Source organism: Boleophthalmus pectinirostris, unplaced genomic scaffold (assembly GCF_026225935.1).
Source record: "Boleophthalmus pectinirostris isolate CB_2022bp ecotype Guang Dong unplaced genomic scaffold, ASM2622593v1 HiC_scaffold_14, whole genome shotgun sequence".
In the NCBI taxonomy this organism is placed as follows: domain Eukaryota; kingdom Metazoa; phylum Chordata; class Actinopteri; order Gobiiformes; family Gobiidae; genus Boleophthalmus; species Boleophthalmus pectinirostris.
The window spans coordinates 17,922,099-17,939,711 of record NW_026571047.1 but is presented as its reverse complement, the minus strand read 5'-3'; the positions used below and the strand labels follow the sequence as shown (position 1 = coordinate 17,939,711).

The following is a 17,613-nucleotide window of genomic DNA, read 5'->3' as shown; positions in this document are numbered from 1 at the left end:
TTGACCGTGGTCGGTTTTCTTGCTCGTCCTCTAAGTCTGTGTGTTTTAAAGTCAGGCCTTTTCTCCTTTTTGCAGGCATCACCATGTCTGACATGATGATGCTAAAGGTGATAAACATAAACTATATAAACTCTGATGTTTAGGGCTGGGCTGGTTACCACGGCAACAGGCGCAGGCGCTCTAATGACGTCAGAACGACCCGATATCAAGTTGGTGGGAAAAGTGAGTTTTTCTGTTTACAGTTAAACAACAAATACTTGCCAGCTACTGCAATAACCATTACACCACGTATTGTCTTGAATGCATAAAGGTTATACACTATAAATTGACAATTATTGATACTTTTGGCCATAGCTAATGTTACATTGCTCAATCTGATTATATATAATATATGTAGTATAAGATTATGCAATACTGTAAAAGAAAATAAAAGACATCATGTTTATATATCACTGACAATATAAAAAATTACATATACAGTCTATGGTTCAAAGTGTCTCTGACTCGTGGGTATTATCTGTAGTTTCTTTAAGGCAGCAGCAGATGGCACTATTTATCCATTGTTTTTTATGCGCTTTGAACGTGCAAGTTTGTCCCTTTGTAACTATGCAACACTTTTTCAACCTAAAAATGAAATCTGACATACATTAGATCATTATGATCTTACGAACGGGATTTGGGGGGTTTCTTTTATTCATGTAGCAACGAATAAAAGAAATATTTAGTATTTATAGTTGTGGCACCTTTTACGCACGGGACGCACGGCCCTGCGCGCTGCTACGCTGCTCTCGTCCAAGGCGTAAACGGATATTTGTGTTCCAGTGTGGCTGTGCCTTAAAGCCTGAAGCGGAGTCCAGCACAGATCATCATCAGAAGAGACGTTCGGCCCATAAAGCTGCCAGGATGGACTGATACATATTTCTAAACGAGGTGATGCTCAGGTAACGCGTGTTTATTACTCAACATTTGCATCTTTTCCAGCGATTTCTCCGACCACAGGTGGATCGATGTGGCTTCGCGCACCCTGATTTGACAGCTGACCTCAATATCGTGTCATCATTTGCCTGTATTTTATACTATGATATCAAATAATTAAGGCTGACGTGATTTCTTTTTGTATATTTACAAAATGTATAAATCATCATAATTTCGCCATGCATGATGTTATTTAGCACTGTGTCTGTCGGCGAATACCATTCGTTGTGCGATGAGTAAACCATTTTATGTGAGATTAGAACAGTTTCTATTTATAGGCCATCACAATCAGATCAAACAGATATAGAATTTCTGTATAAAAAGAATGACTTGCTGAATGAAATGCTACTGTTTGAAAGGGTGCTCTACTTCTATTCATTTATTACACAAACCAGTATAGAACATAATTACTGAATGCTTTCATTGGAATAATTCATTTGAACGTTGTTCAAGAAACATAGCCTGTGATCCTCTTTATTTTAATATGCCTTGGTTCCTTTGTAAATGTTAATATGTTTTAATGAGTGTCAAACAGCAGCGTACATGTATGTAGCCTATATAATGTAACCAATTATTTGCCCAATTCTTTCCACAAATCTAGTTTAATTATACATTTGTTTACTATTTACCGTCCTTCCTTCATTCACAGAACAGTTCTAACAGGAGGATGGTGATTAAGAGCTCAGAAAACCATCTAATGTATTCAGTGTGAATGTTCAAAAGGATTAACAGGTAGACTAAGACTAAGCGCTATCCTTTTTATAACTTGGCTTACATTCCTGAACCTGTTCTTTAATGTGGCTGCTGTAGTGGCTAAGAGTGAAACCTGCTGTTTGCATGTGCCACTAAAAGCAGTTGGATCAAATACAGAGGAGTGTCCTTCACATCCTGTACATAGTCCTTGTGCCACTCTGTAACCTATTATCTCAGGACAGGACTGTTGTAATCAATAGATCTTTAAGTCAATAGTATCATTGCGGTGACCACCTATCTCTCTTTTGGTTGTTGTTCACAGCCATTTAGACCCCTGTTCCTCCTCTCACTTACGTAAAAAATGTCCAATTTTTTTATTGATGGCACATGAATTATAAAAAGTGAGATTTACATAGAAAACATGATAATACATATTTTTGTCACAAAGAAATCGTGGCATTTTGGGTGTAGGGTTGTAATATGATTGCACCTATTGCTATTCCAGTCCAAAGATGTTTATTTTGTTTTCTTATGTACTTTTCCAGTCCCTCTATCTCTGTAATGATAAAAAATAATGATGATGCGGTTATTATCTATGAACTGAAATTTGTTAAATATGTCCCTCTATATCCTACCATATTCAAAACTTGTCCCTCTTTCTTCTATTTGAGGTGGTCACCTTAGTTCCAGGCTCCAATATAAAAAGTAACATTCTGTTTAATGGATATTTTTAGGAAGCAGAAGGAAATTATGATTGTACTGTAGATGAGTCACATAAAATGATTTAATCTCTTTGGTTGCAAAATGGGGGGGATTGTTAAAACTTCTTAGTAGTAGGTTGTTCCCACAGGCTAAAAGATTGCTTTGGTAGCATGCTGTTATGATTTGCAGTGCCTGCTTTGAATATTAATTATGCACAAATCAGTGTACACATACAGACAATTAAATTGACTTTTGGCTCTATTTTATGGCATTAGATTCTCCAACTCAACCTTAAAAACGATTGGAATGGATTGCAGTTGGCAAGTTTGAACAAGATTAAATGATTAAGTTTAGACAGGTTAAATGCTGATCCTGAGGCTGTGAAAGTGCTGCTACTGACAGGAACCGATATAGATGAACCCATGTGCATTTGTGTTCAGTTTTGTGGAAAAATATTGCTTCTTTCATAATTATTAAAATACCTTTTTGGTAGGGATGTACAATATTACAATGAAATCAAGGTCACAAGTGATTCATTTAAACCTCTATTAACATTTTCTGAAATGTATAGGATTCTGGTATTAGTGTAGTGTTAATGCTCCTGAATGTGTTTAAAAGTGAACTGACCTCTGATTTGAAAATATATTTTGCTGATTAAATCAAAATAAAGAACTCATTCCCCTTTTTGACACAAGAGTCATATGAGACAGTGTCTAATTTACACATTTGCATCTCTTTCCCATAGATATGTTTGCCATGGAGTTGGACATGATACCAAAGTTTTCCTCCAAAGACGAGGAGATTGACTTCTGGAAGGCGTTGTCTCTCAAATACAAGAAAAGGTAAGTAGGAAACTCCCGCTTTAACCCAGTTTATTGTCTGATCAAAGTGATGTGTCAGCCGGGTTGTATGAGTTTTCTTCTTTGTATTTTATTCTCCTTTATGCCATTGGCCGTCATATGATCCAACGGCAGTCTACAGAGCATCTTTGTTTGGGAAAAGCCACTCTCCACACCTTACTTATGTTGCCTATGTTAACAGAGCTTTTCAAGAATCTGGCTCTCACAATTGGAGATATCAAGTTACTTATTCAATGCACAGGGCAGGACAGTTAGCAAACCTCTTTGGAAAACTCCCTGTATTTCCCACATAGCCAAGTCCTATTTCACTTTCATTGTTAAATCTATGTTAGTTCACATCTAATTATTTACTAGATTTTTATATTCTGTGTTACTGATCAGATCATTTCTTGTTAGAGACATGTGAAAGATTGTTTTTATAAATGATCTCCACTCCATTATGTAACAGCGTCAGACAAAGATCTACCTCCAGGCAGCTGGTGGTGTAGGACTTAATAACTTGAATCCATGTATTGTATTCCGCCATGTCATACGCCTCTATAAAAATAGAAAACAGTTTGATCCGGTCTTGAAAGACATGATAGCTCTGCTGCCGCAAATATATAATTATACTGAATCACTGTGGTTTTGCACTGATTAAAATCTGTCTGTAACTGACATATTTCTTATGACCTTTAATTAAATATGTGGTAGAGAGCTAAGCATGTTGCTACTAGAAACTTCACTTCGCTTTGAGGCGTATGAAAGTACTTTTGAGAATAGCACTATGATTAAAGGAAAGGTTATGGAAAACTGTTAAGAAGAAACGTCAAAGGAATGATAAAGGAAAACCATGTACAGTCTATGAGGAAAAAAAATTTCCATAAGCCTTCTTCATATTTCCATTTTATCCTTATAGCTTTCTCCGCTCTGGACTAGCATTAGTTAATAGATTTCCTGGCTTTGGTCCAATTCCTCTGCACTTTAAGTTCACATGTTGAAGGTTATTGAACCACTATTTATAGAGCTGTGTCTGTGTCTGTGCTCTTCCTGTACTCACTCTTACATAACAAGCTCTGCCACGGGGCTCAGGTCAGCGATCACATGGCCACTATATGACTAGATGGTAGGAAACATGTTTACATTCAACCCCTGTGGCTTTGATGCAAACAAAAACATTTAAACCTATGTCTTTCATGTACATGTACAAATTTGATTACGTAATACAGGAATATACTGCACAGAAATTATCCTGAGCCAATGATTTCCACCTGACACAAGCCTTCATCAGCTTTTGCCAAACTTATCAGCAAACACCTATTTTTAACATATTACAGCAATTTCCAGAATATTGTTGTTAGAGGTTAAAGGTTAGACTAAGAGTTAGGATGCAAAAAAATGGCCCCCCTTGAAAATGAGATGACACATCTTTAGGGGATATTTAAAATAAAGAATACAGGGTTATATAGGGTTTGCGGCAAATACCTAGCACCCTACTTTCTGACACTGCACACTTTTAAGGTTCTCGATGTATCTTTTATTTATTTCACGCAGAGCTTTTCTTTGTGCTATGCTATTACTGACTTCAAATGTGAAATGATTTGAAAACTGGGTCAAAGCCAGATCCCAGATGAAATGTTTTTCTGGCTGAGTTGTTAAATGCTCTGCTCTCATCATCACCATTTCTGTCGGAGTCTCACAGCCAACCTCTTTCTGTCCCGACTTGTCTAACCTCTGTCACTGTCCCACACACAGCTGTCAGGACGCACAGGATGAGCTGCTGGAGTTTCAGGAGGGGAGCCGCGAGCTGGAGGCGGAACTAGAGGCACAGCTGGGTCAGGCCGAGCACCGCATCAAGGACCTGCAGTCTGAGAACAACCGACTGAAGAACGAGATGGACAATCTTAAGGTAACAGCAGCAATGGTCTGGATTTTATGCATGAATAACACATGTGGATATAAAAACACTGGTAGAGGGTCTGCTATAGTAACACTTTAGTATAACTGTACCTTAATTAGACATAATGAAGCACAAAAAAAGATTTACTCCAAAATGAAGGAATACTTTAGATTGATTCAGGCTTAGAACTATTAATTAACATCCTAACTCCTAACCATAGACTGTATCGTTATACAGTGGACTAAAGGAGTGTGACATTACCTATAGTGTTTGGCTCCAGTCAAATGAAGCTCAGGAGGTGAGCAGTTATAGGGGCAAACTTGGAGCAGTGTCCCATATTAGGGATAGGAATTTATTTACGGAGAAAACAGCAAAATAAAAACACTAGGAGTGGGTTAATATGAACATTTTAAGAACAAAATAAGGAGCCTCACAGCAATAGTTGTGGAGAGAGGGGCAACATTTTCAATACAACGTGAAATGGAGCCAGAGTTGATGGAACCGGAAGTGCACCCATGCTTACTTGCTATATCTACTTGCATTATATCTTGCTGTTGACTTTGATTAAGCAAGCTGCATGAGATCAGAAAAAGATTATTACAGGACCCAGGTTAAATGGGGATGTTTCAAATGCAGAATAGATGGAGGTCACTGTGGGCAAGAAGGCAAATGATTTGACCCCAAAAGGGAAAAACCAAAACAAAGATTAAGGTCATCTTTATTGTTCCTGTACAATACTACAACCCCTTTTCTTTATTGTAAACACACCATATGTAGCATGTAAGAGATTCTGATATGGTCCTGATGCTGTCATCAACATTATACCAACAAATAATAGCTATAAAATGATCAGACTATGTTAAAATCTATATATATATTTGCATTTAGGCCCTGAAACTCATAGTGACATTTATGTTGAGCATGTTAGAAATATAAGATTAGTCCAGAAGGTCTATAAAGTGGTATACAGTGTCATAAATCTCACACACCAAAAATACTTGGGTGTAACGCAAAACATCTTCTTTGCACATGGACGTTTGTAAATGATGAAGTCAGCATTTCTCACTGTTTATACAAGTCAGACTAACCCATAAGCTCACCAGATATATAGTATCTTTCTCTATATGCCCTTGAAATCTATTATTAATGTGCATTTGTCATCCTCACAGTTATCACTTCCTCTCAATGTGGTCTCTTAGGAATGGGGTGAATCAGGTTATTACAGCTGTTGGCTCTTGCTTATGAAGTCACTCTGCAAACACTACTCTGGAATTATGCCTAACAAAACAAAAGGTGATAGATGGCTTTACAAGAACAATACCACCTTGTTGAAAGTAACACATCACATACACACCTGTACTCGGCCCCATAGTTGAGTCTTATTGGGAGTCAGGTGCAATCTAAATGGTAATCTCTTCTCATAAACTTTTCCCATCTCAGCAGTAATCTCCCACCTGCCCTGACCAACATGGCGGTGTACCACTGATGATCCTTAAGACCCTCATAAATAATACATTAGTCTCCATCTCCTGTATTTTCACTACATAATTGCCACCAGGAAGTGTAGCACATGTGTGGGATTCAAGGTGTCAGAAACAATTTATCTCATTATCTATTTTAAGACTGCAGTTTTGTTTAACATGAACAGTGAGGGTATTTTATTAGTAAGGCCTCTACTGTACATGTTTTTAGGCAGCGTAGTAGCAGCAGATATAGGTCAGACGATATTGAGCTGATTGAGCTAGACTAAATGGGTTGCACATGACACGCAGCACTGGAAGTAGTAGAAGTAGTTGACACAGGTTGTTTTGAGAAAGCCTGATGTTTATTTATGTGCAAAAAATACACTAAAACACTTTTCTTTGGTCCAATTTCACTGATAGAATCTATTTTACAGTAATTGCAATATTTTTTGTTTCTACGCCCAATATATAAACTTTCATTTTTTTCCTATTTGCAATTTTCTCAACAAAAAAATAACTTGTGTTTTTTCAGATGCCCTGTTGAATACTCCATACATTTTTTCTGTGTATTAAACACTCATTTATAACTGAGAAATTATAATAGGTGGTTTTCAGATTCATAATCACAGATCGAGGGCAAGATTTTCCCTATTGATTACACTGTACTTTGCCATGAAATATCCAAAAGGCAAATGCACAAATGTTGGACTTGATCATTTCTATTAGTGACTATACCAAAGAACTCACTGTATTGCAACAAAAGTCTGCATTTGAACACTATTAATTTTCCTACTTCCCCATCTGTATTAAATATTATTGGCCTATATTATGTTGTGATGTTGTCTGAAACCCAACAATATAGACTTGTGTTAATTCCGTTAAACTACTGTCCCCATCTTATTTGGACAATTCTCTTTACAAAATCTGCACCCCTCATATACAGAAAACTGATACTTGCTCTCTTTGTCCCTATCAGGAGAAGCTGGAGCAGCAGTACTCTCAGAGCTATAAGCAGATCTCTGTGCTGGAAGACGATCTGGGCCAAACACGCAGCATCAAAGAGCAGCTTCACAAATATGTCCGAGAGCTGGAGCAGTCCAACGATGACCTGGAGAGGGCCAAACGGTGAGGGGGTAGAGGGGATAGAGAAATACTTATGTACTTAAACCAACATAATAATAAAGCAGTCCATTGTCTTGCATTCATCTTTTATAGCGATGTGTTGCTTCGAGAGTCTGTTTTCTGTAGATTTTGTTCAGACTGTGGTACAAATAATCTTAAAATGAATAATTCTCTTATATACAATTTATGGAGAATAAATGTCACAATATTATCAATGCATCATATTTAAGTAGTCTTTTCTGAATTGGGTGTTATTTTACTTGGGTGTATATTTACTTTTTTATGATTATGGCAATACAATGCAACAAAGAGGGATTTTCCTATGCCAATGTTCAGTCTATTAGGCTGTTTTTAGATGCTACAAATGAATCTGTGGCTAAACCTCAACCTCAATTCAATCTAGCAACAATCATGCTTATTATTATTGAACACGGTTGCTAATATGTTCAACTTGCCTCTTTTTATTTCATGTGGATCTTGAGCCATTAATTACATTAATGATAAACCAGGACAAGACATTTTCTCATACAAATCTGATGTCAGTTTCAAACTACATTATGTGAACACTACATTGATTCATATACCTTACTTTTGCCTGAGTTGCAGTTTGTAATACCAATTAGCAAATCACACGAGTGCTATTGATCACTGGCTTGAATTTAATTAAGATCAATACGGGAGTCACATCTGGCTGTGGTACTGAGCAGGTATAATCATCACATGCAAGGAGCGTGTCAGGGGAAATGTATGTTGTTCCTTTAATAGATCTGTTAGATTTGACCTTCATTGCTCTTCTTTCTATTTCTCAGTGCTACGATCGTTTCTCTGGAGAACTTTGAACAGCGTCTGAACCAGGCCATAGAACGAAATGCCTTCCTGGAGAGTGAGCTAGATGAGAAAGAGTCTTTACTGGTCTCTGTGCAAAGACTAAAGGACGAAGCAAGAGGTGAGGCCTAAATATTTGCTTTTAAGTTATATTGGCTTATACAATAATCAACAACTCAAACTATATACTGCAATAACCCCATAGTCCTCCATTGGACAGAAATGAATTGTTTTTTAAAATGAAAATGTTGAAAAAGGCTGATCTAATTATTGGTTTTCCCTATAGTTTAGTCTTGATTTTTTAAATTTTTATTTTATTTTGACTATTACATTAAAAGTGTCCATATTTGTTTTATTATAAGTGAAATTACTGTGTCAAAAAGTATCAAATGTCAACTATATCCATATCACAGTAGCAATAGCAGCCATATCACATTTCAGAATGATTTCCAATATTATCACTGCGGCCCTAATTGCTTGTTATTTGAACCATTTGATCACAACTGTACATACTTATCTTGTTGTGCCTGTATCTTTGTGAATGTCAGACTTACGACAGGAGCTGGCGGTGCGGGAGAGGCAGGCAGATACCACCAGGATGTCTGCTCCGAGTTCTCCCACTCAGGACAATGTGAAGATGGACAGTGCGGTGCAGGCCTCGCTGTCCCTCCCTGCCACCCCTCTGAGCAAAGGGCTGGACAATGTCTTTGCTACAACAGGTAAAGACAAGTATTAATGTAGAGTCAGTGGGACAATATTTGCTCAGGGTGATTTTGGACAGATTTTGTTAAATCACAACTTTAGCTTGTGTGTAGTGTTGTTGTATCCTTGGGCAAGATACTTTACCTTGTCTTGTTTGAATGTGTATGAATATGGTGTGAATGAGTAATTGGTGGTTGTGTGCAGAGTGAATGAATTAAGCAGTGCGCACATGTGACTTCGTGTGTACAAAAAGAGCTAGATTATGACCAATTAAGACCAACGCATTATTATATAGTAGCTCATTTGTAGTAGCGTGTTTGTCCACTGATCAAACTAATAAAACATCACTGATTGAGCAATCAGATCCAGTCATCAGTGGATCAGGTCAGTGCTGCAATTCCAGATTCCACAGATGAATGCTGTCCTTGTGTCCTTGGGCAAAACACTTAACTCATCTTGCCTCTGGTGTCTGCATACACTGGTGTATATGAATGTATATTTGAATGGGTGAGTGGTTCTTTGATGTAAAGCAAGTGGAAGTTGAAGGTGAAAAAGCGCTCTATAAAAAAAAAAATCTGTGTTACCATACATCACTATAGTAAACTGTAGATATTAATCCACATACTGTCTCTGAGAAGACAGATTTAAACAACATGAACTGAGTAATCATGTAAATTACTACTGCTTTTAATATTCAAGCTACTTCTTCAGCATTATTTAAAAACTCTGACAAGTAATTCATCATAGAAACAACTAGCAGCATATTAGCCTGTAATTGTATCTCAACATGTCCCTTTTGAATGCGCCCACTCTTTAATGTCTGTTTTATTTCCTCTTCTCTCCCCATGCAGCTCTATCTAACGGCTACGGCAGCAACTCTCCACTGACCCCCTCCGCCCGAATATCTGCACTCAACATCGTCAGTGATCTCCTACGCAAAGTCGGGGTTAGTCACATTCACACTTATGATTCAAAAAACATATCTCTTTGTAGTACTCAAGTCTGTAATGGGGCATCATGCTGTTCTGTTTCCTTCAGGCGCTGGAGTCCAAACTGGCTGCATGTAGGAACTTTGCCAAGGACCAGAAGGCGAGGAAGGCGTACGCTCTTGACAACAGCAATGCTCTCAACGCCAACAACAACTTTGCACAATCTCTTCATACGTCATATTTTGACAAAGCGTGAGTTCAAATTTCAACATTTGCATAAAACATTTTACCATTATGTTATTGCTTCATATAGAATGGTAACTAACAGTCAAAGCATATAGAAATGTACAATAATGCATAAGCACAGACACATGATTGTGGTAGAAATAAAGTGACCAGACATGAACTTAGACTCTAACGATTTTCTAATCAAAGGGTAAATGCTCAGTTCAAAATGGTAGCCCCTTAGAGCAATGATTTAAGCAGTGATCTGACTTCATAGCAAAATTATGTTACAATTATGCTGCCCATGTTGTATGTTATAATTATGCGGCTTTTTCTGTTTTTATTACATACATTTAATTGAATAAAGCTATACTAGAATGACAACATAACACAACGAGAACAGACTACACTAACATTGCATTTGTTACATAGGCACTACCAACATAGCTATATCAGATAATTAGTGTTTATATTGTATTTGATTGCCCGACCTGAGCTGTTATTGCCTTTTCCCAGCAGGACAGAGATGGTCACGTTCCCGGATTTGATTTTGCTCACTCACAACCACAGGTCCTCAGTGTTCCCTCTGTATTTGGGTGCTGCATGTAGTTTCTCATTTTAACCTCTTCTAGTTCTTCTAGTTCTAGCTGTAGAAATAATACCCTAGCCTGTAGCCACTAACATGACTGGTGATGGTTATAGATACTACGTGATGGTGTCTTTCCCTTTTTAGAATACTGTACTCCCCACTAGAATGTTACATAGTGCACCTTTAATTTGGGAACTTTACAGCAACTTTACTACAGTTTGTGGGCTTGTTATTGATGTTGAAAGCCTGTTATTGGAGTCAGCAATAATCGATTATCAGACACAACAGCAACACCACTTTTAGATATTGGTGTAATCCTCTTTACAGTAGTTCTCCTTAACTTTTTAGTGTATGGTTAGAAAACAAGGACCTGGGAAAGTATAGCAGCAGAAAGGTTGCCTGGAAAATTCTGGATTTCAATGCAATTAAAAAAGGGAAGTCGGTGTGACATCTAGTTTTAAAGTCATTGTTCTGTTACTTTTTATGAGTGTCACACTCTTTCAACATAAAAAGTGAGTCAGGTCATATGCCCTATTGCAGTAGTGTTAACAATGTGATTTGTATGCTAATATTGCATATCATGACTCTGGAGTATCAAATCTAATCCAGTTTTATGTAACACAAATCAATTTTCTATTTTGCTAATATTTTAGCTATGATTATATTTATTTTGTCCACTTTATTTATTACCTGCAGATGAATTACTGGCAGAATCTTGCATTTCAGAGCTTTCTTGACTCTGGCCACAGTTTTTCTCACAAGCCTTACTCAGATCTAATCACTTAACATGTTTGTAATTGTTACATGTTGACTAAGAGAAAGCAGTTCAGCAGGTTTGCTCATTCCCAGACTCCACGTGATTTCACCAGTATTTATTTTCACCTACAAAAGTATTTTATTCATTCAAACACGGAAACTGATCCTAGCACATACAATGTCTCTTTTGCCCATGATCTAGTTCAATTAAAAACAATGAGGACAAATCACACACCAGGGTCAGTTACCTTTGCAGCGTCGGCAGCAGCTGTTGTAAATGACCTCATCTGGGTAACATTTATAATTATTATGCAGTTTTGTGTCCGCTTTGGGATTAAGGTTATGCTGAACGACTGTCTTTGCCGACCTCCATTTCTAATGTGCTAATCCCAGTGTCCTCAAAATTAGGGTTAGCCCTCACACGCCTCACTGAGTTATAGTGTTACTAATGCTTTTTAGAGCCCCTTTATTAAAACAGGATCTGCTGTCTACTCATGATACACTACAATGTCCATAAAGATGGAAATTTAAATTGTTTAGTTCCAACAAAAACTGACTTCAAAAAATGACTTCAGTCGTTGTCTCTCTAATAAATAGATGTAATTAGGGAGTGCTGAATATATTGAAATGGGGTCTTTTAACTGTGTACATCAAATGTCAAAGTAGCTTGACAATTGTTCCTCAGTCACATGCATTTAAAACACTAGGGGGAGTTTGACATTTTGGGTACTTTCCTGAACTTGTATATAAGAGAAATTTTAACTTGTGACTATGCATGTGTTGTTTCACTTCTGTATTGCATAAAGTTACATTTTAACTATAAAGTTTGCTGAAAAACAGAGGCTAGTGCTCTTCTCCATGTGGTATTTCTTTATTAGACACTAATATTGGGTCATGGGAATTTAATTGTATGTGTCTTGTAACTAACATCACACTCTCTCACACAGGGCTGTGAATGGAGTAGATTCTGAAAACAACCCAGCCAGCACTGCTCCACCTGCAGCCACTGCCTCTGGCCTTGTGCCTCTCACTGTCTGACAGCATCCCCCCAGAAAAGACCACCTTTGTCCCAATTCAGTAAAAGATAACACTCAAGTCCAGGCGTGGAGCACTTAATCCCAGAAAACAAATCTTTACAAATTAAATGTACTGTTGTTGGGATCACTTGTTATTGTCTCGACACATGTGCTTTGTCATTTCTGTAACTGTATTTTCCTGTCTAAATATTTTATATATGGTGAAGTATTTGCCTATGATATTCACGTATATATTGGACTATGGCCAAGTTTAAAAGGCTGTACTGTGGGGTAATATTAAGAAGTCACTATCATAGTATTGCTACTTTCAACAGCTGTTAAGACTTAATGGTTGTTTTTGGTATTTATATTGTGCCACATAATCAGTGCTAAATTTCCCATATGTACTCAACGATTGCCAAAATGTTCTTAAATCAGAAATTTGGCCTTTTGAAAATAAAACAACCTTGAATTTAATTGGGAAAATATTTAAATACACAAGTAAGCCTCCTTGATGCCATGGTCCTGGTCATATTGATCATTATTTACTAGTACAAACTGAGTGTTTGTTGTCCCTAGTCTTTATAGAGACTGGTGTTTGAACCACAAAACTCATTTGTTACACTTTATATTATTTTTATTCATGTGCAATATTTTATTTTTTATTGTCCAATGTTAATTTATAACAAACTGGAGATATTATTGGCATGTTTTAATAAAAATATGTAAGTTTGTACTTGCTGTTTTGTATACTCTGCTGATTTACATAGTTTTTTTCTATTTTGTATCGCAGATTTGATAGTGTACACTCCCCTCTACTGGTCAGAAAAAAATACTTGTTCTAGTAAACTCAACAAAACTGAAAAACTGAAAAAAACAAAAAGATTTCCACCACTGTCATAACACATATGGAAATGCTGCACGCATATAAAAAACAAAACATAATTTGCAAATGATTTAAAGCATAACAAGTCGATTACACTCAATGAAGTGATTACAAGGGTGTATACTGCACATTGCTGTGTGTAATATGGGGAATTGCCATGGAAGAGACTGAATGGGAGGCAATTGAAAAGATTAAGAATTGACCACTGGCACAGCTTGTAAAGGCTTGAAAGGCCTACTCATTCAAAACAAAAAACACATAACACACAGTTAAGGCCTGTCAAGTTGTTAACACAGTGTGGACAACTTTTAACTACACACAGTCCTTTAATTTATATTATAATGGTTCCCTTCTGACACTCATGTGAAACATAGAAAAAGTAGATTTCAGTCCTGTTAAGAGCCTCCTTTCTTCTTCTCCAGTACTTCAGCCAGCTGCCTCTGTCTCTGCTCCATCACCTCTAGCCATTTGGCATTGTATTTGGCCTGTTCCTGGGCCCTCAGCTCGTCCACGTCCTGAAAGAACCAGTGCCTGCACAAAGACATAAATCATTTATTATTACAGAGCTCCACCCCTTTCATTATATTAATAAGATGTAACAGATACAATTAAACATACAACATCACAAACAACACAATATCTTCATCCCTTTAAGTTTATAGCCTACCCACTAAAAGAAACTTGCAGGCTTACTTGAACAGTATTATTTTGATGTGCATTGGATTATTATTGCATTTATTATTTGTGAGTATACAATAAAGGCATGGTGACATAACTAGGACATAACTAAAAGTTGTAAGACAGATGAGACTATATGCTTTAAAAATGTAGATGACAGTAAAACTGAAACGTATGTAGCTTTTGCACGGCAGGACAGGCAAATCCCACAAAACCCTGTCAGGTGCTGGAGAACCACCATAGCCTCACCTGTTAATAAAAGCTGTGGCCAGTCCTAACAACAAAGTCCCAAAAAGGAAGGGTTTGGCAAAACGTTTTCGAGCTGACAACTGGGACTGCTTCATTTTATAATGTTCCGTAGTGTCCAAGTTCCCAAAATGTTGGATTTGCACAGTAAAATTTAAGTTACCATAAGATAACTCTTGCGCATAACTATAAGCATGATAAGTGGTGACCTCCTCGATAAGACGTCTGTAAGTCACGTACAGCCACTTCCGGTTTATAAATATACCATTTACAAGAATAATATTAACCAGGCAGATTTATGAAATTATGTGTTAAAGTAAGTCAGACGTGCGTTTACAAAGATAATACATAAGTAATACTATATAAATTGCAAACGTGATTTAATAGTTGTGTGGAACCATTATCAAGTGAGTTGATGTTTCGGGGGGAGCAATTTAACGACGGAAATGAATCTCAAACGAGTACTGTTTACATTATTGTATTTACATTATTTGTTAAACTAAATTCTCTCGTGTAGCGTTGAAATGGCCAGGAAAGGTTCCGCTGAAGGATCTGATCGCTTTGAATATTTACAGACCTTGGTCACTGAATTTCAGGATACGGACAGTGAAGGTAAAGATTAAAGATACCTGGAAAAGCGAATAGCTGAACTTTGAATTGTAGTATTATTGCTGGTCTTACTGGATTATTTTATTTGTCTGTTCAGTTCTGTAAAATTTATAATTACACACAGACAGCACAACTGTATTGTTATTACAGTCTTACATATGCTGTAAAGCTCTTACTTGCCCTTTTTATAGAGTATTTGGTAAACTTGTGTTAATTTACTCTTTGATCCTTTAATTGTTCAAGAGATTTTTCAGTCTGTTCTTTTATTTGACATCTGTTTCTCAGATGCTAAGGAACAAGTGCTGGCAAATCTGGCAAATTTCTCATATGATCCAAAGAACTATGACTATTTGAAGGATCTACAAGTTATTGACCTCTTCCTAGACATGCTGACTGAAGAGAATGAGAACTTTGTAGAGTTTGGCATGGGTAAGGGAAAAAAAAAACATACAAAAACACACCCACATACATACACACAAATTTATTTTATTTAATTGCTTTTGTAGGGGGATTGTGTAACCTGAGCATGGTGCCTGAATTCCGAGACTTTATTCTACAAAATGATGGACTAAACTTGATAACAAATTGCTTATCAAGTCGGAATGAAGAGACTATTTTGTCGGCCATCACCACCCTTATGAACCTCATCACAGCTAACTCTCGCTCTGAAGTCACACAGCCAGGGATACTGCACTGTATGCTGCGCTTCTCTCTGTCCGAAAGCCCTCGTCTCAGGAACTTAGCTTCAGTTTTTCTTCAGGACTGTTGCAGCGAGGAGCAGGTGACCCAGGCTGAACAGCAGATGCAAGGACAGCAGCAGACTGCACTTGGGATTCCACTGCCTAAGGACTAAATTTATAATACTTAAACATTTTATTATTTGATACTGTGAATCAGGAGCCCTACAGTGTTTTTAAGGATACACTGGTTCCTTTCAGACTATAGTGAGTGATCAATTTTGCCTACCCTCATTTTATATAGATCTTTTAATATTGAGTCAAGATCACAATGCATCTTGATTCATGTAGTGTCTTTATGTAGCCAAGAGTTTACAAAAGCCAGTTGATTCTTGAGTCATACTTCACTGTGATTGGTTAAATGGGCCTGTCATTCACTCTGACCATGACAGAAGCTGACCAATAGGAGAAGTGGGTGTGAAAAATGGGTGTTTGAGCATGGAGCTGCACTATAGGCATGCTTGTATCAAAATATTACAATATTATAGGGGTACAACTTTATTATATAAAGGGATAACTTCATAATTTATTCTTTATTACCAAATCACCCAGTCTTCATCTTCACATAATGTTTATATAATCTGAAAACCACCAGTAGCCAATTATGCTTTCAAACATGTAGTATGTTGTGTGCCGAATCTATGCATTATGGGACTGGATTTACGAAAGGTTTGTTAGAAGTGATAAATCAGGACTAAACAGGTTATTGCCAAGTCCGTAGAACTTGTATATTCCGATTATTGTTTCCACACAACTGTGCAAGCTTGTATTATTGACTAATTGATGACATTTTAATCAGATTTAAAAATTTATTGATACTGATTTAAAAGACAAGCTTGAATTATTACCATTCACATATATTTTTGGCCTTCAGTCCACATGTTGGTATTTTTAGAAGTTGTACTGCAGTTTAACAGTTGGTATGCAGTCAGTATTTTATACAAAGATAGAAACAGTTTAAACAAAAATAGTTTCAATATTTTTATAGTACATGTTTAAAATATAGCAAGTAGTACAAAAACATCACTTGACACTAAAAATATAGTATTGAAAAGATGGATAACTAAATTTACTCGGGACTCTTTGTTTTCAGACCATTTGTACAGTACATTCTTCTGGCTCAGATTTACAACATACCAGGCAAATGCCACTGCGCAGGTTAATTTTAATTGGCTGGCCCTTATACCTGGCACTTGCTATGAGCATACCACATCCTGAAGGATTTTGTTCAAGCCCAAAAATATGCAAAATAAAAAATCTTAAATAAACTTGGGGTTCTCCATTAGTGTTGAGAGCACTATTTGTTTTTGCCCAGGCTTTTAAAGAGCTATTTCTGGGTTGAGTCCTTCAGGTCTAGACAGAAAACGACATCCTATCCTTAAGCTCAGCGTCAGGTGGACGGCACATGGACCAGGACGGGACCAGGAGGAAATTCTTTACAGTTTTGGGTTAAAGTCGACTCTGTAACACTTGTCCATTTCAAACTGCACTATGTTCTCATGTTCTCACAGTGTTTGTCTAAGTGTGCGTGAGTCTGAATCACATTCCAGTGGCTCAAAGGTAAGCACCTGCCACTGAGATCAATAAAAAGCCCTGCTCTTCCCGTAAAAAGAGAAACGCCCATGCCTGGTTTTAATAAAACTTTATTTCATGTCGTAAAAATTATTGTATGGGTTTCTGGATCTTAAAAAATTCAAAAGAGTGGTTTGGTTCACTTGTTC

The 17,613-nt window shown here is 37.0% G+C and overlaps 2 protein-coding genes across 4 annotated transcripts; both read left to right on the top strand.

Moving 5' to 3' along the window:
• The first annotated feature begins 704 nt into the window (after positions 1–704).
• ndel1a (nudE neurodevelopment protein 1-like 1a) lies at positions 705–13,472 on the top strand. 3 transcript variants are annotated; one of them, XM_055149977.1, is made up of 10 exons: positions 705–930; positions 3,116–3,212; positions 4,965–5,118; positions 7,549–7,697; positions 8,504–8,640; positions 9,068–9,238; positions 10,073–10,167; positions 10,260–10,402; positions 10,895–10,945; positions 12,668–13,472. In XM_055149977.1, the coding sequence occupies exons 2-10, from the start codon at positions 3,118–3,120 to the stop codon at positions 12,756–12,758; spliced, it is 1,086 nt and encodes a 361-aa protein (XP_055005952.1). In that variant the 5' UTR covers positions 705–930; positions 3,116–3,117; the 3' UTR covers positions 12,759–13,472. The 3 variants fall into 3 exon arrangements, with proteins under 3 accessions (XP_055005952.1, XP_020773934.1, XP_020773935.1); XM_020918275.2 differs by having other exon boundaries at positions 713–941; XM_020918276.2 differs by lacking the exon at positions 10,895–10,945 and having other exon boundaries at positions 732–941.
• Positions 13,473–14,979: 1,507 nt separating this feature from the next.
• On the top strand, positions 14,980–17,370 carry armc7 (armadillo repeat containing 7). Its single transcript, XM_020918397.2, has 3 exons — positions 14,980–15,158; positions 15,441–15,584; positions 15,662–17,370. The coding sequence occupies exons 1-3, from the start codon at positions 15,071–15,073 to the stop codon at positions 16,006–16,008; spliced, it is 579 nt and encodes a 192-aa protein (XP_020774056.1). The 5' UTR covers positions 14,980–15,070; the 3' UTR covers positions 16,009–17,370.
• Positions 17,371–17,613: the final 243 nt, after the last annotated feature.

Excerpts from the sequence above, each read along its gene's own strand:
- ndel1a (XM_055149977.1), top strand. The coding sequence starts at position 3,118 with ATGTTTGCCATGGAGTTGGACATGATACCAAAGTTTTCCTCCAAAGAC. Across the intron at positions 8,641-9,067 it reads ACTAAAGGACGAAGCAAGAG|ACTTACGACAGGAGCTGGCG; the intron begins GTGAGGCCTAAA and ends TGTGAATGTCAG. Across the intron at positions 10,168-10,259 it reads ATCTCCTACGCAAAGTCGGG|GCGCTGGAGTCCAAACTGGC; the intron begins GTTAGTCACATT and ends TGTTTCCTTCAG.
- armc7 (XM_020918397.2), top strand. The coding sequence starts at position 15,071 with ATGGCCAGGAAAGGTTCCGCTGAAGGATCTGATCGCTTTGAATATTTA. Across the intron at positions 15,159-15,440 it reads TCAGGATACGGACAGTGAAG|ATGCTAAGGAACAAGTGCTG; the intron begins GTAAAGATTAAA and ends TCTGTTTCTCAG. Across the intron at positions 15,585-15,661 it reads CTTTGTAGAGTTTGGCATGG|GGGGATTGTGTAACCTGAGC; the intron begins GTAAGGGAAAAA and ends TTGCTTTTGTAG.